The following is a 22,608-nucleotide window of genomic DNA, read 5'->3' as shown; positions in this document are numbered from 1 at the left end:
TGTTTGTCTGGTAACACTCCTGTGAAGTGCCTTTAGGACATTTAACAAAGTTAAAGGCACTATATAAATGCAAATTGTTGTTGTCCTGGCACAGCCCTTTAAAATCACGGTGCTGTCCGTGACTTGTAATCAAATGCACAGCACATGGATATGGTTGCACAGAATGCTAATGAGATGCTAAGATACACTGTTGAGTATTTCAGGCACTTCCGTATTCATAGAATTCACATAAAGGAAACACTATTTCAAGTGATTTCCTGATTAACTCATTTGCATGGTTCATACAGTGAGTAACCTTTGATGCTTTGATTAGGGAGATTGACTGTTTATCTTAAACAGAGCAGGGATCCACTCAGTGAGAATAGTGTCTTAGCATACAAACAGGTTGTAACATTCAGCCTGCTCAGTACGCAGTGGCTGAAATTCCATGAGGATTCTCCTGTTTGACAACCTTAACTTTGACGGAACCCCAGAACCTACAGAGAGTGGGGGGGGAGGATTGTTTGATACCCATGATGTAGCCTTTCCTTCAGTGTCTATTGCAGTCTCTGAAGTGCCATTGATCGCTCAGCTGTAAAAAGGGGGCAGCTGCATATTTTAAAATGGAACTGAGATGCTTAATATGGCTGTCACCCAGCTCGTATTTTCAATCGACTCTGCACTCACTACCGGTGTTGGCACATGCCGAATATCTCCTAGGCTTCAGGCCTCCGTGCCAAGGAGATGGAGTGGTTACCACACACACTGAAGTAGAAAAAGCGCCCGGGATCATATTCTTGGCCCCTGGACATCCTTCATCTCAGGACATTCCCACATACTGTGCTGTCGACATGACCTGTTCTGTTACACCTCAGGCATGTGTTACTTGGGTGAAATTGCATTCTCTCATATAAGTTCTGATGTCATTTTAGCTTTAGGCAGCTCAGTACCAGTTCAAATAAATATAGAAAAAGAATCATTTCCATTTATATAGCATCTTTCATGATCTTGGGACATTCCAAGTGATGAAATACTTTTTGAAGTGTAGTCAATGTTGTAATGTAGCAAACACAGCAGCCAATTGCATTCAGCAAGGTCCCACAAATAGCAATGTGATAATAACCAGATAACTTGTTGGTTGATGGATAAATATTGGTCGGGACACTGGGGAGAACTCCCTCCTCTTCTTCAAATAGTGCCATGGGATCTTACACACCCACCAGAGAGGGCAGACAGGTCATTTGTTTAAAGATGGCACCTCCGACAGTGCAGCATTCCCTCAGTACTGCACCGGAGAGTTAGTCTGGAATATGTGCTCAGGTCTCTGGGAACTCACAACTATCTGACAGAGGTGAGTGCTACCCAATGAGCTACAAGTAGCCAGTAAATAGGGTCCAAATTGTTTTTGTGTGTTAACTGTTTCAGTATCAGAATAACAATCTCAGCCCACCTCTTTACTGTGATTATGCTGCTGCCTTGTTCCAGACTTCTGTATCAGCCTGTTATGGATTGGTTCAATATTTGGAACCGGCAAATATTGGGCTGATATTGAATTGGATGCCCGTTTTACACTCTATCCAATTTCCTTTTCCATTGGTCAGGTGGAGTGTAAAACAGGCTGCCGATTTGCTACAGTCTGCTTTACACTAACAGCCAAGATTAATTTCACGAGCACTGTGTGGCGGTTCAGTTACGCAGATTGGGAGGTCCGGGGAGTTAGGAACCCGAGCTAGTCGCGTGCGTGTGTTGGCGGGCTCAGGTCATCCTGCTAATGTGAATTGCAATGCAAGCCCACTGAGACGTGGAAATGGCTTTCTGTGTTTAGCAGCCCCACTGTTCAGACAGTAATCAGAAACCCACAACCAACTATGGGTCTCAGTTTCCAGATGAAAAAAAGGTCAGGCTATTATCAAGAAGTTACCTTAATCCTAGTCCCGAGATCACAGGAAGGTTCAAGGGCAGCGTGGGCTGAAGATAGGACTGTGCCACTATTGCACCAATTGTCCACCCTGCACTCCCATTGAGCACAGCTCCCTGTTGTGACAACAGTAGATTTTCCCATATATATTTCCCAGCATAACCAATAGGCTTGAAAACCCTCCTGAATTATCCTGAGTCTCCAGGAATTAAAAATGAATCTCCAGGACACTGCTGTGAGCAACCTGGGAGAAAAACCATTGGACTTAAAAAAATAAATTGTGTGTATTTTTCATTTTCTTTGAACAGTTTCATTCGATAGTTTGACAATTATTTGAGTCAGCGATAGGCACCAACATATAGCACCACGGACACCTGACAAAAATATTGACTCAGCCACAGACATGGGGGCAATTAATCTGTATATAAAGTATATATCCAATCTAATGCCATCGAAGCGCAGTCCAATTTAAAACACATTTCTCCCTATAAAGAAAGTAGCAAAGCACACAAATATCAATGGAGAGCAGGACAACTGTATTTGCTAGCTAGCAAGCAAAATAGTATGCAATACCAATGTGAATTACTCTTGCTGCTAGGTTATTTTAAAACACTAGGTTAAAGGCTTGAAGCAGGGGTGCTCAACATTTTCACATGGGGTGCCACATTACAATTTTTGTCTTACATAGGGGGCCAATGAGGCAATTTCGGAAAGATAAAGACATTAAAAATTTATCTTACTATTAAAACAACAAATGTGCCTTTTTGTGAAGAAGCTGTAAATGAGAAGACTAATTTGTTGACCTACTTTCTGGTCACTATGTTGGACACTAATTTAGTGAGACACCTGGCATCTTACCTCTTTAAGACCTTCCTTAAGACCCATCTCTTTGACCAAGCTTTTGGTCAATACTTTCTCCTTTGTTTCAGCATCCATTTTTTTCTGATTATACCTCTGTGTATCACTTTGGTATGTTCTTGTATGTTAAAGGTGCTATATATTTTCCAGTTGTTGTTGTTTTATGTCTATTAAGAGAGAGTGTGAGTGTATGCAGTCGTTCATTTTTAACATTCTCATAGAGCGTGACCTAATTGTTTGTGCCTCCTTTCATAATATCTTGGCAGATTTGTTATCCTATGTTTGTAATGTGATCCTCTGGTATCTGCCTGAGGGTGACCAACCAGCTCCAGTGTAGAAAGGAAGAATAGGATTGCTTAGATAACAAAGCCCATCCTGCCCAGCCTTCCTAAATTACACACTGCAGTTCATTTACATGGGAAAGCTTTCTGAGTTTGCCAATGACTGGAGGTGATTTCATGTTCTTAGACAAGAGTTCACCAAATACACAACTCTCCGACTGTTGGTTATTACTTTGATTGGATGTATTCCAGGAGGTTTCACCACATGATGTCCCATCTCTAACTGCTCCCCCATTGGCTGCCCAACACATCCACCCTTGAGTTGCACTAATGGAAAGCAAACCAGCTCTTTGTCACCTGATTGGATGAATCTTGACTGTCAGTCAAACAGACGTTTTCCCACCAGTGTCAGTGGACATCAAGATTCACACGGCCTATAGCCGGGCTCGCCAACTAGGCATGCTGGCCATATGTATGTATTGTCCCACTGGACAAAGAACATGCTTTGCTCAGACCGTGTGGTAGTCAGTGTGCAACGGCCACCCCATGTTAAGAGAACCCATGCACAGGCATCATCCGCCCCCTCAAAATGAACTTTGGGACCTGAAATGTCAGGACTCTTGTGGACAACCCCAACAGTGACAGACCTGAACGTCTCCACCACCATCATAGCCCGAGAACTCTGCCACTACAACATTGATATCGCTGCTCTAGTGAGACGCGGCAGGCAGGAGAAGGTCAACTCGAGGAACAAGGTGCTGGATACACCTTCTTCTGGAAAGGTAAACTAGAAGAAGAGCACCAACTCCAGAGGATTGGCTTCGTCATAAAAAATGAACTAGTGCAGTAATAATGAAACACTGACCCTACTCCTATGGATGGCTACCATTCTTATAGATTACATATGATAGAGAAAATGAATATGGAATTCTTTAGCACTTTTTAATGTGCTTTTTTAAAGGAAATATTTCTTTGAAAAGCTACAGATCCTAACAGCAGCAATCACTCTGTAACGCTCCTGATAAATGGGCTGCATCACCTGTGTGACATACAGATTCTCCGTCTGTTAAGGAAATGGTGTAAATTAGCAAGTATAAATCACACAATCTTACCTGATCACTACGCTCACTCCTTCTGTGGATTTCCCACTTGCAAATCATTTCAGTTAGGTATTATCTCACTGTTCTTATGACTAAGTGTTTAGGCCCAAAGATCTATTGTTGCTCCATGGAGTATTAAATGGGTTCATTGTTACCCTATCATAATATGTGCACCATTTAGATGATGGTTGATCGGTACTTCAACTCCATTTACCCGCTTTGGCTCCATATCTCTTAGTATTCTTACCCAACAAAAATCTATCAATCTCACCATCAACTTTTCGAGGACAATTAGGAAGGGGCAATAAATGCTGGCCTAGCCAGCAATGCCCACATCCCATGAAAGAATAAAAACAATCTCTCTTGGAGATAGAGTTCATATTTGCACTAACTTTTGTGTTAAAAAGTTCTTCCTCGTTTCTTTTGTAAATGGCATAGCTCTCATTTTAAGATTATGTTGCCTTGTTCTTGAATACCCCAACGGCCGGTCTGTATCTACCCTATCAAATCCATTTATCATTTTAAACACCTCAATTAGATCACCCCTCAACCTCAGGGGTAACGCTGTATCTGCCCCTACATGAAGGGCAGTTGTCATTTGGAAATGTATAGCAGGTTCCAGTTTTCACTTCCCTCAGACACCCCATTACTGAGCTGAGCTATCTTCACATGCTTTAATAAAAACGTCATTCCAAAACTAAGCAGGAAGCAATTGAGGGTTACCACACAAACATATTTATTTGCTAGTTATTTGAATTGCGAGGTGCTAGGTTAATTTATACGCTGGTGCAGCTGCTGCACATTTTTGTGACATGGTATTTACTGGAGGGTACACAGAGTGTGCATGTTGCACACTCATTCACACGCTTTGGGATTTGGAATGCCACAGAGGGGGACCACAAGACATTGATGCTCAGAACCAGTTGGGGCACTGTTCTTGTGCATTGAACAGAGGGGCAGTTGGGTGCTCCCAGTTACTGTTTTACCCTCTTTGCGCAGGGCTATGTTGTGGAGTTGATGGGGTGGGACTTGTGTGGGTCTCTAGAAATTGATCATGTCTGCTTGGTACTTTTTCAGTTCTGCACTGAGGCACAGACTTCATGTACAGTAACCAGTAAATGCCTCAGTGCTGACTGATCCATAGCTGTCTGTGTGTGTGTGTACTTATGTATGTGTGAAACTGTGCATGTGTATGCGAGCAAGTGTGTGTTAATGCGTGAGTATGTAAGCTCGACTGTGTGTGTGTGTCTGTGTGTGTGCACTTAAATTGACTTTAAGGCACTGCATATTTATAGCAACCAGAGTTTGTTCCTTTATAAGGATGAGTTATTTACTTTCAGCTCCACCTTAGCAGAGTACTACATTATGCAGCACATGGTGTAACGCCCCCATTTTTATAAAGCAGGATATCATATAACAACAAAAACAATTCCACGGGAAATCTGCAAGTCATTTATAAAATACAAGAGGCTCACAAAGCTAACAAAGGACTAGCTTCAATCCTGACCTTTCCTTTGCCAGCAGGAGGTTATTAGTTCTGCTTTAGAATTGGGAAGAAGGTGCTGTTAGGATTCATCATCAAATACACATAGGAGTAGGGTGAGGAATAGCTGACCCAAGTTTTGGTAGACAGTAATGCCAAGACCATGCTTTGTTTTAGCAGGACAATAGCCAAGGAGGGATCTCTTAAAAGGTTCATTGTGCCCCCTCCCTTCTCTTCACTAAAATAAAACTAACACACTAATCGACTCTAGTACAAAAGGACAATGCTGCAGATGTTGGAAACCTGAAATTCTGATGAAAGGTCGCAGATCTGAAACGTTAATTCTGTTTCTTTCGCCCCCGATGCTGCCAACATTTTCTGTTTTACACTGATGGGTTTATGGAACCTATACCTCAGGAAAGCCCCAGGATTGCTGGAAATAAAAGCAATCGATCCCAAAGAGAGTGATTATCTTTTAAAGCCCGGCCCTTTGCTTTCTGAGTAATATATGAAAAGTCTTTGAAGTTGCTTTGCTTCAGCCTTCCCTTGGGCTTCCAGATCTCCATTCGCACCAGCTGGGCAAAGCTGCTATGCTCACATTCCATATGGTCACTGAAGGCACAATTAATAACTGTGCATAGAAAATACAATTCAGCTGAACCTTTTCCTTCATTCTTTGGGTGATCATCTTACATTGGTGCCCTCTATTAACTGACTCATCCACCACTAGAAATTGTATTTTTTGATTTATTTGCACTACTGCTCCCCTGGGGGCCACAATCATTACTCGGCACATATCTTCGACGGGTCTCTTCCACCACCCGTGGAACTGGTTGGAATAAGCAAAGTGACAATCGAGGTCCTTTTAGTGTTATAAAGGCCTATGGCCTGAAACAGGCAGTCACTTTGGACACCTGACAGTAGGTCCCTTTCAAAATGGCAGCGGTAGCAGCACCAGTGTTAAGGGGACGGTGAGGTTACTGACCCCAGTTTGAGGCTGTTGCCGCCCTGTTAACGTCAGACAGGACAGTGAATATTGACCCCATCCCCTCTGTCCTAATTGACTACTCATGAGACTGTCTGCAATGTCAACCATTGACTGCCATCATAGGACAAACATCCATTGCCAGTACAAGAATTGAATCTCTAGTTTACTCACATAATGCTTGTCATCATTTTCATTGTATGCCAGCTTCACAACACCATAGGAGCCCTGTCAATGAATAAGAACCCAGATTAGTCATTGAATAAAACAAGAGTAAACAATGCACCAAAGAGTGGAAAGTTGCTCAGAAACGTGTAAACATCAACCCTATTTATGAAAAAATTCATTGTGGTATTCAAAAGGAAGGACTGAGAATCCGTGGTCCTTCTGCCACACTTTTGCTCAAGTCTAAAACACTGGAAAGACTGGGAATTAGGCCAGGACTCGTATATGATGCATATTGTCCTTTCCTGTAAGTTTTCTGATTGGGCGATGCTTGGCGATCCGCTGTAGCGGGTATATGGCCCAGGATGGTTCTACCAGACTGGGAGGATCCTTGTCCATGGTCTGGGAAACATAGAATCATAGATTAGAATCCTAGAAGTTACAGCACAGAAGGAGGTCATTCGGCCTGTCTTATCCATGCTGACTCTCTGCAAGAGTAAATCAGCTAGTCCCACTTCCCAGCCATTTCTCTGCAGCTCTGCAATTTTTTTCTCTTCAGGTGCTTATCCGATTCCCTTTTGAATCTGCCTCCACCGCACTCTCAGGTAGCGCATTCCAGATCCCAGCCACTTGTTATGTATAAAAGATTTCCCTCATGTTGCCGTGAATCTTTTGTATTCACCTTATATCATTGTCCCCTGGTTCTCAACCCGTTTGTCAATGGGAACAGTTTGTCCCTATCTACTCTATCTAGACTCCTCATGATTTTGAACATTTCTATCAAATCTCCTCTCAATTGTCTCTTCTCCAAGGAGAACAATCCCACTCTATCCATGTAACTGAAGTCTCTCATCCCTGGAACCATTCGCATAAATCTTTTCTGTAGCCTCTCTGAAGCCTTCACATCCTTCCTAATGTGTGGTGCCCTGAACTTATATGAGTGACTGCAATTTCACCCAAGTGACACATGCCGAAGCAGTGTTTTTAAAAGGTTCATCATAACTTCCCCACTTTTCTACTCTAAGCTTCTATTTATAAAGCCCAGGATCCCGTATGTCTTTTTAGCCACTTTCTCAACCTGTCTTGCCACCTTCAATGATTTGTGCACGTACACCCCCAGGTCCTTCTGCTCCTGCAACCCTTTCAGAACTGTACCCTTTAGTTTATGTTGCCTCTCCTTGTTCTTCCTACCAAAATGTATCACTTCACACTTCTCTGCATTAAATTGCATCTGCCATGTGTCTGCCCATTCTACCAGCTTGTCTATGTCCTCTTAGAGTCATAGAGTGATACAGCACTGAAACAGGCCCTTCGGCCCACCGAGTCTGTGCTGACCATCAACCACCCATTTATACTAATCCTATATTAATCCCATTTCCCTCTCACATCCCCACCTTCCCTCAATTCCCCAGCACCTACCTACACTAGGGGAAATTTACAATGGCCAATTTACTTAACAACCCGCAAGTCTTTCACTATCCTCCTCACAGTTCATAATACTTCCAAGTTCTGTGTCATCTGCAAATTTTGAAATTGTGCCCTGGCCACCCAAGTCTGAATCATTAACATATATCAAGAAAAGCACTGGTCGTAATATCGATCCCTGGGTATCCCACTGTATACCTTCCTCCAGTCCAAAAAAAAACTGTTTATCACTGCCCTCCGTTTCCTGTCACTCATCCAACTTTGTATCCATGCTGTCACCGTCTCCTTTATTCCATGAGCTTCAAGTTTGTTGGCAAGCCTGTTATGTGGCACTTTATCAAATGCCTTTTGGAAATCCTTATACATTACATCAAAAGTATTACCTCATCAAAAAACTCAATCAAGTTAGTTAAACATGATTTGCCTTTAAGACATCCATGCTGGTTTCCTTAATTAATTTTGTCCAAGTAACTGCTAATTTTGTCCTGGATTATTGTTTCTAAAAGCTTTCCCACCACCAAGGTAGTTGCTGAGTTTATCCTTGCACCCTTTTCTGAACAAAGGTGTAATGTTTGCAATTCCCCAGTCCTCTGGCATCACCCCTGTATCTAAAGAGGATTGGAAAATTATGGCCAGTGCCTCCACAATTTCCTCTCACTTTCCTCTGTATCCTCGGCTGCATCCCACATGGTCCTGGTGACTTATCAACTTTAAGTGCAGCCGATTTCTAATACCTCCTCTATCAATTTTTGGTCCATCCATTTTCTCAACTACCTTCTTTTTTCACTATGACTTTGCAACATCGTCTTCTTTGGTAAAGACAGATACAAAGTACTCATTTAGTACCTCAGCCATGCCCTCTGCCTCCATGCGTGGATCTCCTTTCTGGTCCCTAATTGGTCCACCGCTCTTCTAACTACTACTTTACTATTTATATGCTGATAGAAGACCTTTGGATTTCCTTTTATGTTAGCTGCCAGTCTCTACTCATGCTCTCTCTTTGCTTCTTTTATTTCCTTTATCACTTAGATTCACGAGAATGGTTCCAGGGATAAGCAAAATAGATTGGAGACGTTGGGACTGTTTTCCTTGGAGAAAAGAAGGCTGAAAGGAGATTTGATAGAGGTATTCAAAATCATGAGGGGTCTGGACAGATAGGGTGCAACTGTTCCCACTCGTGAAAGGATCGAAAATGAGAAGGCAGAGAATTAAAGTAATGGGTAAAAGAAGCAAAAGCGACATGAGGAAAAACTTAAATAAAAGCAAAATACTGCGGATGCTGGAAATCTGAAACAAAAACAAGAAATGCTGGATTCACTCAGCAGGTCTGGCAGCATCTGTGGAAAGAGAAGCAGAGTTAACGTTTCGGGTCAGAAGAAGGGTCACTGACCCGAAACGTTAACTCTGCTTCTCTTTCCACAGATGCTGCCAGACCTGCTGAGTGAATCCAGCATTTCTTGTTTTTGTTGTGATGAGGAAAAACTTCTTCAGGCAGCAAGTAGTTAAGGTCTGGAATGCATTACCTGGGAGTGTGGTGGAGGCAGGTTCAATTGAAGCATTCAAAAGGGAATTAGACAGTTATATGAAAAAGAATATTGGTCTAGCCAGCGATGCCCACATCCCGTGAGCAAATAAAAAAAAGAATGACATTAAGTGGATTTCTCAGAGAGCCAGTGCAAACATGTTGGGCCGAATGGCCTCCTTCTATGCTGTAACAATTCTGTGATTCTGTGACTACCCCTGTGAACTTTCGATATTCAGCCCAGTTTTCAGTTGTATTGTCAATCTGACATCTGTTATATGCAACCTTTTTCTGTTTCATCTTACTATCTCTTTTGTGATCCAGGAAGCTCGGGCTTTGCTTGTCTTACCTTTCCCCTCGTGGGAATGTACCTCGACAGTACCTGGACCATCTCCTCTTTAAAGGCAGCCCATTGTTCGATTGCAGTTTTGCCTGCCGGCCTTTGATAACAATTTACCTGGACCAGATCCATTCTCATCCCACTGAACTTGGCCCTCCCTCAATGAATTATTTTTACTCCAGATTGCTCCTTTTTATTCTGACTGGGAGGGGAGTGGGGTGGGGGGCACAGTATGAAGGAAGATTTAGTAATCTACCAATTGATGGAATTTGGCCCGTCCTTGGGGTTTTTGTTATTCGTTCGTGGCTAGGCCAGCATTTATTGCCCATCCCTAATTGCCCTTGAGAAGGTGGTAGTGAGCTGTCTTCTTCAGCCCCTGCAGTCCTTGGGATGTAGGTACAGCAACAGTGCTGTTAGGTAGGGAGTTCCAGGATTTCGACCCAGCGACAGCGAAGGAATGGCGATATAGTCCCAAGTCAGGATTGCTGCAGCTTAGACCACAAATGTTTTAAATATTTCAGTCAGTTTTCATCTTTCATTATTAAAGAAGGTCTGGTAGCACCCTTCTGAGGGGTGAGGGCAGCCTTTCCCCACCTCTACCCTGGATAGCCAACATCAGGATTCCTAGTCTTTACTCTCCAGCAGGCAGCTGAGATGCAGCTCTCATGACACAGGCACCCACCACTGACATTATAATGAGGTGACCCCTGACCCTAAATACCATATAGTCTGGTCACTGTCAGGAGCCACCTGCAAGCCAATCTCAGCATCAAAGGTCTTTAATAGCATGATATGCCAGGAAATGAGAGTAAATTTCTACTCATGTCTATATTCATCATCATTCGTGTGTCCTTTACCCATTCTGCAGAAAAGAGGCTTTTCCCATTGCCAGATTCCCCAATTCCCCATCATATCGAACATTCATGCTAGACTGCACTCTCAGCTCAAGGAGATGGCCTGGATTTATGTCACACCCAAGTTAACTACATTTCAACTGGGAGTGCATGGTGCTGATAAAGTTGGGCAACCCTCATCTCAAATGCCGCCCATACAACTTTATTTTTTCAGAATTAAATTTGTGGCAAGACTTTACATATAATTTTCAAAGGCATCCCCTGCTCTTCATAATCTGTCTTCATGCTAACACTGATGTGGGTATGATAGCTCAGTGGTTCTGATACTGGACTAGCAGATAGCGGTGAGCTCAAATCCCAACACAGCAAATTGTCAAATTGAATTTGACAACTCTAGGCATTTGTGGGCTGACAGCAGAAAAAATGGGCATGAAAATAGCCAAATTGTTGGGTAAAACCCAACTGCTTCAATAATATCCTTCAAGGAAGGGAATTGGCCATCCTAACCTGTTCTGGCCTACATGTAACCCCAGTTCCACAGTACATGGTTGACTCTTAAGGCCCACCACCTGCTTAGGGCACTATTGCTCACACCCAGAGTGCAAATATTTATTTTAGTTTATTTATTTTTATTTAGAGATACAGCACTGAAACAGGCCCTTCGGCCCACCGAGTCTGTGCTGACCAACAACCACCCATTTATTCTAACCCTACAGTAATCCCATATTCCCTATCACCTCCCTACACTAGGGGCAATTTACAACGGCCAATTTACCTATCACCTGCAAGTCTTTGGATGTGGGAGGAAACCGGAGCACCCGGCGAAAACCCACGCGGTCACAGGGAGAACTTGCAAACGCCGCACATGCAGTACCCAGAATCGAACCCAGGTCCCTGGAGCTGTGAGGCTGCGGTGCTAACCACTGGTCTACTGTGCAAAACAAAACATGGGCTGAATCTCTTCTCTCTGTGCAAATCATGTATATGGAAAGATGGGGGGTGGGGAGCTCCATCACTGATGATTAACAGACAGCTGCATTTCCAACCCATGCTGTTGGGTTGGGATAGATTTGGAACAGCTAACCTCGCAGATGGAGCATTACCTTTCCGATCTCAGTCTTCAGCTTGTATTGGTTCAACTGCATAGAATCCTGCAGGATAAATGGAGCAAAAAGAGATGGAATTAATCCCAGACATTCACATTTTAACAGAAGGAGACAAGACAAGGCTCTATCGTCCCTGCTAAACTCATCCTCTAGCACCCGTAATGCTCCGACTGAAACCAGTTGAGTTTTTGTGATAATCGCGCCAACTTTAAGGGCATTTAAGTGGTCATTGGTTAGACATATGGATGAAAATGGAATAGTGTAGGTCAGATGGTTTCACAGGTCGGCGCAACATCGAGGGCCGAAGGGCCTGTACTGCGCTGTAATGTTCTATTCTATTCTATTCTAACAGTTTCAATGGTGACTTTGATTTTTCCTGATTTTAAAACTGAATTCACATTCTCAAAGTGACATTCTGGTCAGTCCAGTTCTCTGGATTAGAGGACTAGTAATATGACTACTGCCAGTCCCAACAGACAACTGTTTACATCCAATTTGCACTTTAAGGTCCCAATTTTGGCCTCAGGCTGGAGATCAGGCAGAGCCATCAGCTCATGTCCTTGCTGAGAGGCTTGAACAATTTGGATGGGGTTACATTAATTGGCAAATGTCCTGAGCATTTGAGCTCTAATAGGTGGCTCAGCATTTTGGGAGGGTGGATATCTGGTGGGCTGTAGAACATGAGCCTGCACCAGCTCATTAAAGGGGAGGGCTGGGCAGATAGAGCGGGACAAAAAAGGGCACGAATAAGGGAGCTGAGAACTTTGGAGACGGTACAGGGGTGGCAATTAAAGCGACCCCCAAGATTCAAAACTTCCAAAATAAAATTGCCACCCCTGCTTCCAATCATCCCTTTAATTGATGCTGGTCCTGGCCATTTCCCACTGTAACACTCATGGACAATGGGCATTATCCCAAGTGGGTGCGATGCTAATGAGAACCAAGATGGCATCCAGGTCCTAGCTACACCATAGGACCCTGATTTGCACGCTGCAATGAGGTTCCCACCTGTTGGCAACATTTACAGGAGAATAGCCAGATGAAAATTGGGGATTAAATATCAATTATAAATGTTGCCCAAAAGGCATGACAGAAATCACACCAGGTTCTCCTGAGTCTACAGTGGGGCCTGTGTCCAGGGGCACGAACCAAATATAGGGTCCCTGGTGAAGATCACCACAGTGCAGAAAAAAAATGCATACAACCACTGGATCAGTTTCATTTAAGTGCAGTATATTGCGATAGTATTGGGGCGAGCTGCAGCTAACAACAGTGTCAGTGGGTGGTGGATAGCCTGAACAACCTTCTGATACAGATGCTACCTGCCAAATAAGTAGCGCCTCTCCCGACAAATAAGCAGCCGATCGTCAATGCTGTCTTAGAAGGATCTTGCAAATCAAGTGGGAGGACAAAAGAACAAACATGAACGTCTTCCAAGATACAGATATGTCAAATATAGAACTCATGATAACCTCACATCAGCTGAGATGGACGGGACATGTCATCACAATGCCCGACTCAAGACTGCCCAAACTGGTGCTCTACTCAGAGCTAAACCAGGGATCCCGTTCACACGCGGGCCAAAGGAAATGTTTCAAAGACAATCTCAAAGCCTCCATGATGGTCTGCTCTATTAACATCAACACATGGGAAGTAGATGTCCAATTATGACCAAAATGGCGATCGATCATCGCAAATGGTGTCAAGACCTTCCAATCGACAAGAGCAGCCACTGAGAGAGAACGGTGAGAGAGACAGAAAGAGAGGGAATTTGTTCAAGCCAACATTCCGCCACCAGTTCCACCAGCCGAAGCCGATGTCCTCACTGTGGGAAAGTCTGCAAGGCTAAAATAAGCCACCTGCAAACCCACAGCCAAAACTGACATCGTATGTCCACCCAACCATCTACAAGGAAAAACCATCCTCGACACTATACCATTAGTTTTATTGTTAACACAGTGTGGAAGCATTCAACCAGCCTAGTTCTTCATGCATTTTACTACATATTTGTGTTTTAATGGATCGGGGGGCAAGGGTTGTAAAGTGGTTGTGGAGGGATCCCCAAATGTTCATGGTGTCCAGGGCCCTGTGAAACCTCAGCCTGGCTCTGCCCCCTTATCTCTGTCCTGTCTTTGTCTTGCTGCTTCTCTCAGTTTTCTCTCTTCTGTTCTTCACAACCTGGAGCCACAGAGCAGAGAAGCTTTGAAAAATGAGGATATCCTGGAACATGATGCCTCCTCTGAGGATGAAGATTTGGAGGAGACTGCTGACCAGGCAGACTATGATGAAAACCCCGAGGGACCGCAGGCAAGGTGCAATGAGATACATGTAAGGGAGGCTTGCGACTAATACAGGCACATTTCTCACAGAATCACAGAATTGTTACAGTGCAGAACACACCCATGCAAGCAAATAAATCTTCTACCTTCTATATCTCTGTTGCCCTTTCCTTGAATGCCCCTTAACATCTCACTGCACCAGTCATGACATCAAGCCATGACATGGATAATGCATTGGCCCAATGTGGTGTGGTCCTTCCAATGAAACCCTTTGTAACAGCCATGAAACTGTTAACGGCCCAGTAATGGATAAATGACTAAAGGATTCTTTTTATGGTGCAGAATATCAGATTTCATTCTTGAGGTGTTGGTGCCTCTGTCAGAAGAGATAAGGACCCACCGTCCATACCAGGAATGTTCTGAGAGTCTGCCTTTATACTTCTGGCTAGTATGGCCTGGATGGACCCATCCATCATTCAGGTATGGGTGAGAAAAGCCTCTGGAAGCTCCGCCGGATGGTCACGCACCTCACGCTGCAGCACCAACATCTGCCATCTTGTTGATGGCTCTAGAGGCATGTCATTAGCCTGAAGCTCAGCATCGCCGTGCCCTCCCACAGTCCTCTGAGTGTGAGTGACCTCAGCTGTCGCAGCCTCCATCAGCTGCTCGAGCATGTCTGTGCTGTGTTCACCAGATTGTAGCCCCTTTGCTACTCAAGCACAACTACCCACCGACGTGAGAGTATCTGCGCTGGTGGAGGGTGAGGGGGAATGATGTGATGGTGTACCCTCTGAGGTTTTCTCCTCCTCCTCAGAAGTGGAGGGCGGTCCCGCACTTGTCCATGACCTGCAAGAGAAAGGAGCGATGCGAGGGCAATGTGCGTACCAACAAGTCCTTCTGATGGCTCATCAACTTGAGCCCGATGTGACCAGTAGTGAACACATGAGCAGTATACTTCCTGCTCGCCAGATGTTCTCCTGTGCTCATCCAGTAGGCCACCCACTCTCAGGGATCCACACCTGTATCACCATCCGTGATAGCCTGCACTACCTCCATGCCTCCCAGCTCCAAAGCCTCTTCCTCCATTGGTGCGAGGATCACCATATATGGGACACTGCCTGCAGTTCTTCCTCTTTCTTGTGCATTATGAGCTCTCTTCTCATGTAAACATATAAATTTACATTGTTCCTCACCCAACGCCTATGTTGGTGGCTTCCTAACTGTCTATCATGCTGCCACAGGCACCATTCATTACTGGCAGTGCAGGGCTCAACTCTGACTGACCGGTGTCCTCCACAGAGAGGTTCCCATGAATGTGGCAGCCAATACTGCAGCCTGGGCATTGCCACTGACTGGGTGGGCACCCCTTTCTCCAAATTTGCACTCAGATTTAGTCACATTTGAGGCTGTGAGCGTAATGTGTGCTGCACTGATCATGCCAGAATGCATCAGGTCATTGATCCTCTTTCGACACTACAGCTATGTATGTGGGACCACCCCACGGCTGCTCATCTCCTCCTCTATCTTCAACCATGTCCTTTTCATCTGGTGAGCCAATCTCCTCCTCCTATCCCGAGGGAAGAGGACTTCTCTCTGAGTACATGCCGCCTGGAGAAGCATCTCCAGGGAGGCATCAGAGAATCTGGGTGCCACCCTTGCTTTGCCTTCTGCCATTTCCCAATCACTCCAGTTGCCAAGGCTCCCTCTCAGTTTCCTCCTCTTAAAGTTGGTGCCAGCCCTGTCCAACCTGGTACTTCCTCCCACCCGCATCTCCTAAATGGCTGCTCCCAAGCCTGCCAAGTATTGTTTCTTTTATTTGACTGAAATAATCTGTTATATTATCTGAATGATACTTCGTGATTTCTCTTTGCTTTTTATATTTTCCCCCACCCCACTCTCTTTCCCCTCAGTTCTGATCAAGGACTCAGACTGAAACATTGTCTGCCTGCTCTCTCCACAGATCCTACAACCTGCCACATGTTTCCAGTGTCATAGTTACTGATTCACAGGAATATGGTACAGTAGGAACAGCCTGTCCCGCCATTCAATTCGATCATGGCTGATGTGTAAGCCAACTCCATTTACCCGCCTTTGCTCCATGTTGAGAATAGATTATACAGGGAATCTTTCATATGATCACACTGTTAAACCTACAGAAATAATCAATGAACATTTCTGGCTCAACCAGAAGTCAGCTGTCACCATTGATACCGCCATTCGTATCGGAACATCGATAAATTCCTCTAAACATTGCATCTTTTGTAGAGTAGCTGCCTGTATTACTCAACCTTAATATCTGTTTATCTGCAGGAAAAGCAATCCAATGAAGAACATCGAGCTGAAACTGTTGTCAGACTGCTTGTTACTGTCTATTTGTGGATGAGCTGTATGTTCTTCCAGTTACACATTGGAAGATCAAAGCCAGTGTTTTCAGTCCCCTCTGTACCCTCATCACCGATTCCAACCGCCGCCACCCCCCCCCACCCACCCCCCATCTGAGGCTGAACCAGACTGCTTGCAATTTTGGCAGCTTATTTGACCCTGAGCTCAGCTTCTGCCTGCTTAATCCTCTCCATTACTGAGGCCAACTTCTTCCACCTCCTTAATATCTCTCGTCTTTGGCCTGCTTCAGCCCATCTTTCCTGAAGCCCTGAGCCTTGTTTCTGTCACCTTCAAACTTAACCATTCCATTGCTCTACTGGACAGCCTCCCAACTTATACCAGCTGCAAATGTCAGCTCATCCAAAACTGCTCTCTGTACCCTGCCTCGCACCAAGTAGCACTTATCAATTATTCTGTCCACAATGACCGACACTGGCTCCTGGTGTCAATCATCTCAAATTGAAAATTTTCATCCTCATATTTAAATCTCTTAATGCCTCACCTCCTCCCGATATCAGGAATGTGAGTTTGTAATAATATAGACTAAGGCTTCAGTCCTGTACCGTGGATGATTTCTTGGACACAGTCAAATACTTGTAGGTTGATTAAACAGAAAGGGCTAAAAATTGGTTAGTCCCCAAAAACAGGCACGGGATCGCAGGCAACACGTCAACAGCTAATTATAATGATTTCAGTGTGCAGCCAGTGTACCTCGTGCTGTCCACTGGCTGTACCCATCAGCAAGGGGCCCAATATCATTAGTAACTTGCACCTTTTAAAGCTAGCCTGCTCCTCTGAAAGGGGAGGCACATTGTGGATGCAGAGGGTGCTGGGAGTCATGATGTAACTGAATTTGACCTGGGAAAGAGAGATCAGTGGTGACCTTGGGAAAGAGTGGGCCCCCCACCCCCTCATCAGTTTTCAGATGCTGCACTGGAGCTCTTATTGAAGGAAGTGGAAAGGAAGAGCAGGAGGGCTGACAGACACCTGATTAGAAGGTAATGGGAGCTGATAGCTGTGGGGGTCAGTGCCAGCATTTTAGTCCCAAGGACCTGGATGCAGTGCTGCAAGAACTTCAATGACCTCACAAGGGTCAGTGAATGCATCTTCAAATGCCATATCCTAGCGACTGAACCAGGAGCCTCAGCCACTGCTCAATTCACCACACCCCCATCACTCACCTCCCAACAAATACTATCAATCATGATGCATACCTGACATTCAAACACTTCACCTCACCCTCACACACTTAGCATTGTTGCAAGCTTCATACCCACATCTCACAGCTTGCACACACTGGCAACTATTCAACCATAACAGCCACATCACCCAAATACATTGCACCACATTCACTGACACACTTCCCTCTCTCTTGCAGGCGAAGGTGCCACATACATGGATGCAGCATGAACTAAATGACAGGGGAACAGCATTCCTGCACGTCCTAATTCCCACGGAGGAGATGGTGCTGGCCATTATCGGCTGAAGCTGCGGCGATCGGCGGGGAACAAGCCAGTGAAGATGAGGGTATCCATATACCTTACCTTCCTTCTCTCATTCCACTTCTTCCTCATCCCAAAATCTTTTCTGAATCACAAACTGTAGATGGTGTAAGCATGCACCTCTTACTTTCTCCTCTCCCCACACCACAACCCAACTCTTGACCCTTTCTCCTTTCAAATGCCCAAGCATTGCAACTTCTCCAGGCAGTGGAGGAAGAGCAAGAAGACAGTGAAGATAAAGACCCACCATGAGGAGGTGGTGGCGAAGCGATATTATCACTGGACTAGTATCCCAGACACCTAGGCTATTGCTCTGGGGTAATGGGTTCAACTCCCACCATGGCAAAAGGTGGAATTTGAATTCAATTAATAAATATGGAATTTTAAAGCTGGTCTAATGATGACCATGAAACAATAGTCTTAAAAACCCATCTGTTCATTAATGCCCTTTAGGGAAGGAAATCTGCCAACATGTAACTCCAGACCCACATCAATATGGTTGACTCTTAAATGCCCTACAAAATGGCCCAGCAAGCCGCTCTGTTCAAGGGCAATTAGTGATGGGGAACAAATGCTGGCCTCGCCAGTGATGCCCACATCCCACAAATGAATTAAAAAAAAATCGATCTCACACTTGCAGCCACCAGCTCAGATACTGACATTGTGTATAATTTAGGGGATAGCACAGAGGCAGGGTCTGCACATGGTGAAGCACCAGGCACTAGAGGTCTGCTACCAGGGGCATGGGGAAAGGAGAGCACAGATGTCAGATCCCAGAGGGTGAGGTCGCACACTAGTTCTGCTGCAGAGGACTCAAATGATGACTTTAATGGACAGGCTACAGAAGAAGGCAGATTGTGTGCACACTTCATTGGAAGCCTGCCAGAAAGCCTGCATTCAATGTTGAGCAGAATGGAGGAGCAGGGCACCAACTTTGCACAGAATCTGGAGCCCATCCTTTCCAGCATGGAACAGGTGACCAACTTCATCAATGCAGCACTGGAGCCAACCATGATCTAATGACTGATGTCTCAGCTTCCATTGCAACACAAAGCAGCATCCACTGACCAGCTAAGTTCTGCAGTGTAAGCTCAGACTGCTCTTACCATGTGTTTGGATATCAGCAATTAACCTGTAAGTAGTTGACAATTTCTTTAATTAGTGCCACTGTGCGGTGTCCTTCATGCCACTGTGTGGTAAAGAGACAGCATAGGCTGGAGTGTGGAGCTCCAAAAGAGCAGCACTGATGTCAAATCAGCATTACGAGCTGATTGACGTCATCATCCGCCTGTTCTGCATGCTGCTGGCAGTTGCTAGGTGCCTGTGCGCTAACCCCTTTACCAATATAGCATCCAGTGTACTTTGCGTTAGAGGCATGTGCGTGCGCTGTTGATGCCATTTTGGAATCTTAACGAGCCTTGTAGCACCCAAAAAACAGGGGGCGCTGCAGAGCCAATTCCCCCCCCTCAAAATATTACGCACACCAACACTAGGACTATAAAAGATGCTTTACTGCAGAAGATACAAACGTTAGTCGAGTGCGCTCAACCCTCCAGATCTCTCCCTTCTTTATCTCCCAACCTCTAGTGATGATTTTATGCAATTTATACTGTATCTAGCTACACTACTCCATCGGCATCGACATTCCAACACCCTTTCCCCACTCTCAATACCAAAACTATCAAGATATTCTGAGGCCTGTTAAATATTCTTTTTTGGGTTAGGAAGACCTGAAAGGAGAACAGAATCTCCAGTTCTTGCAACAAAGCAAATCGAGATGTCAAACTGTACCAGCTAGCCTTCAAAAATTTCATAAAAATCTTTTGCACAAATGCACTGCCAGTCTTTTTGTGGTCTTTCAATTTGTTTTCACAGAATCACGGAATTACTACAGTGCACAAGGAGGCCATTCGGCCCATCGTGTCTGCACCAGCGCTCCGAAAGAGCAATTCCCTCAGTCCCATTCCCTCACCTTCTCCCCATAACCCAGCACATTCTTCCTTTTCATATAACAGTCTAATTCCCTTTTGAATGCTTCAATTGATCCCGCCTCCACCACCCTCTCAGGCAGTGCATTTCAGACCTTAACCACTCTCTGCATGAAAAGGGTTTTCCTCATGCCACTTTTGCTTCTCTTACCAAATACTTTAAATCTGTGCCCTCTCGTTCTTGTTCTCGATCCTTTCACAAGTAGGAACAGTTTCTCTCTATCTATTCTGTCCAGTCCCCTCATGATTTTGAATACCTCTATCAAATCACCTCTTAGCCTTCTCTTCTCCAAGGAAAACAGTCCTAACTTCTCCAATCTATCTTCATAAATGAAGTTCCTCATCCCTGGAACCATTCTCGTGAATCTTTTCTGTGCTCTCTCCAATGCCCTCACGTCTTTCCTAAAGTGCAGCGCCCAGAACTGGACTCAATACTCCAGCTGAGGCAAAACTAGTGTCTTATACAAGTTCAACATAACTTCCTTGCTCTTGTACTCTATGCCCCTATTAATAAAGCCCAGGATACTGTAACTACAGAAATTTTTCTAACAATGGAATCTAATATGGAATAGAAGTAATTATCTTGGATAAACGGGATTTCTTAGCTATTTCTCAATCTGAATTTCTAACATCGCTCTCTGTAAGGTGGCAGCAGTGACTCTGTGGTAGCATTCTCATCTCTAACATAAGTTTCAGAAGATTATCGGTCCAAATCCCACACCAGAGACTTGACCACATAATCTCGGCACCTCAAGTGCTGTAATCTGCAGGGCTACAGACCAAATGCTGGAAGGTAGGATTAGAATAGGTGGATCGTTGTTCGGCTGGCACAGTCATGATGGGCCAAATGGCCTCTTTCTGAGCCTTAAACCTTCTATGATTCTGGGCTGAAAGTTCAGTGCAGTACTGAGGGAGTGCAGCACTGTCAGGGGGCTGCCCTTGGATGGGATGTTAAACCAAAGTCCTATCAGCCATCTCAGGTGGATGCAAAAAGCCTCCATGACCTCAAGACTTTCCAAAGCACTTTAGAGTCAATGAAGTATTTTTTTTGTACTACAGGGAAATGTGGTAGCCATTTTGTGCACAAGCAGCAAAGTGATAAATAACCAAATCATCTCTTTTAGTGATGTCGGTTAAGGAATAACAGCTACTTCCCCAAGAATATGCTATACGGGCAGGTAGCCTGTGCCTCGAGACCAGCAGGACACCCAAAGCTCCAATTCAAGGATGCTGTCAAAAGAGACATGAAAGCCCTCAACATCATTCACAACAAGTGGGAAACTCTAGCTGACAATCAGTGGAAATGCTGACACCAGCTGTGGGCAGGAATTCACCACCATCACGACATGTGGTTTCGGAAGCTCCAAAGCAGTCGCCATTCCTGCAAATAAAGCATCAGCAGAGATCATCCCATACCACCGGCAAGGAACAACTTCATGTGTGGCACTTGTGGCAGACTTTGCCTTTCCAGAATCGGCTTGTTCAGCCATCAAAAGATGTGCAGATGATCTCATCTGACCTCACCAAAATTCTGAAGCTGCACTGCCATCATCTCTCGCAGATGAAAGGATGCCAATCGGTAAAGGAATGAATATTAGCTGGGCAAAACTCCCCTTTGTTGTTATTTTGTGTACTGTCGCAGGATATTTTACATCCACCCAAGGGCCAATGGGGCTGCGGTTAATGTCTCATCCAAAACACGGCACTTCCAACAGTATCAACATCCTAGGGGTTACCATTGACCAGAAACTGAACTGGAGTAGCCATATAAATACCGTGGCTACAAGAGCAGGTCAGAGGCTAGGAATCCTGCAGCGAGTAACTCACCTCCTGACTCCCCAAAGCCTGTCCACCTTCTACAAGGCATAAGTCAGGAATGTGATGGAATACGCTCCACTTGCCTGGATGGTTGCAGCTCCAAAAACACTCAAGAAGCTCAACACCATCCAGGACAAAGCAGCCTGCTTGTTTGGCACCCCCTCCACCACCTTCAACATTCACTCCCTCCACCACTGACACACAGTGGCAGCAGTGTGTACCATCTACAAGTTGCACTGCAGCAACGCACCAAGGCTCCTTCGACAGCACCTTCCAAACCCGCGACCTCTACCAACTAGAACCACAAGGGCAGCAAATGCATGGGAACACCACCACCTGCAAGTTCCCCTCCAAGTCACACAACATCCTGACTTGGAACTATATCGCCGTTTCTTCACTGTCGCTGGGTCAAAATCCTGGAACTCCCTTCCTAACAGCACTGTGGGTATACCTACCCCACATGGACTGCAGCGGTTCAAGAAGGCAGCTCGCCACCACCTTCTCAAAGGGCAATTAGGGATGGGCAATAAATGCTGGCCTAGCCAGCGACGCCCACTTCCCATGAATGAATAAATAAAAAGTGCAACCCTGCTTCGTACTGCACTAGAAGATGTGCTCAAGTC

General features: G+C 44.9%; 1 protein-coding gene across 9 annotated transcripts in view; it reads right to left on the bottom strand.

Moving 5' to 3' along the window:
• Nucleotides 1-22,608, bottom strand: part of camkk1a (calcium/calmodulin-dependent protein kinase kinase 1, alpha a) — a 362,000-nt gene that overhangs the window by 141,381 nt on the left and 198,011 nt on the right. For all 9 annotated transcript variants that reach the window (XM_068010057.1, XM_068010055.1, XM_068010064.1 and 6 more), the window contains 2 exons: nt 12,014-12,061; nt 6,779-6,832 (listed from right to left, as the gene is read on the bottom strand). In XM_068010057.1, coding sequence (XP_067866158.1) covers nt 6,779-6,832; nt 12,014-12,061 — 102 coding nt within the window. The remainder of the gene's footprint in view (nt 1-6,778; nt 6,833-12,013; nt 12,062-22,608) is intronic.

The sequence above is a fragment of the Heterodontus francisci genome, chromosome 30 (assembly GCF_036365525.1).
Source record: "Heterodontus francisci isolate sHetFra1 chromosome 30, sHetFra1.hap1, whole genome shotgun sequence".
Taxonomy (NCBI): Eukaryota; Metazoa; Chordata; class Chondrichthyes; order Heterodontiformes; family Heterodontidae; genus Heterodontus; species Heterodontus francisci.
The sequence above is the reverse complement of the archived record's forward strand: the minus strand, read 5'-3'. Positions and strand labels throughout refer to the sequence as shown.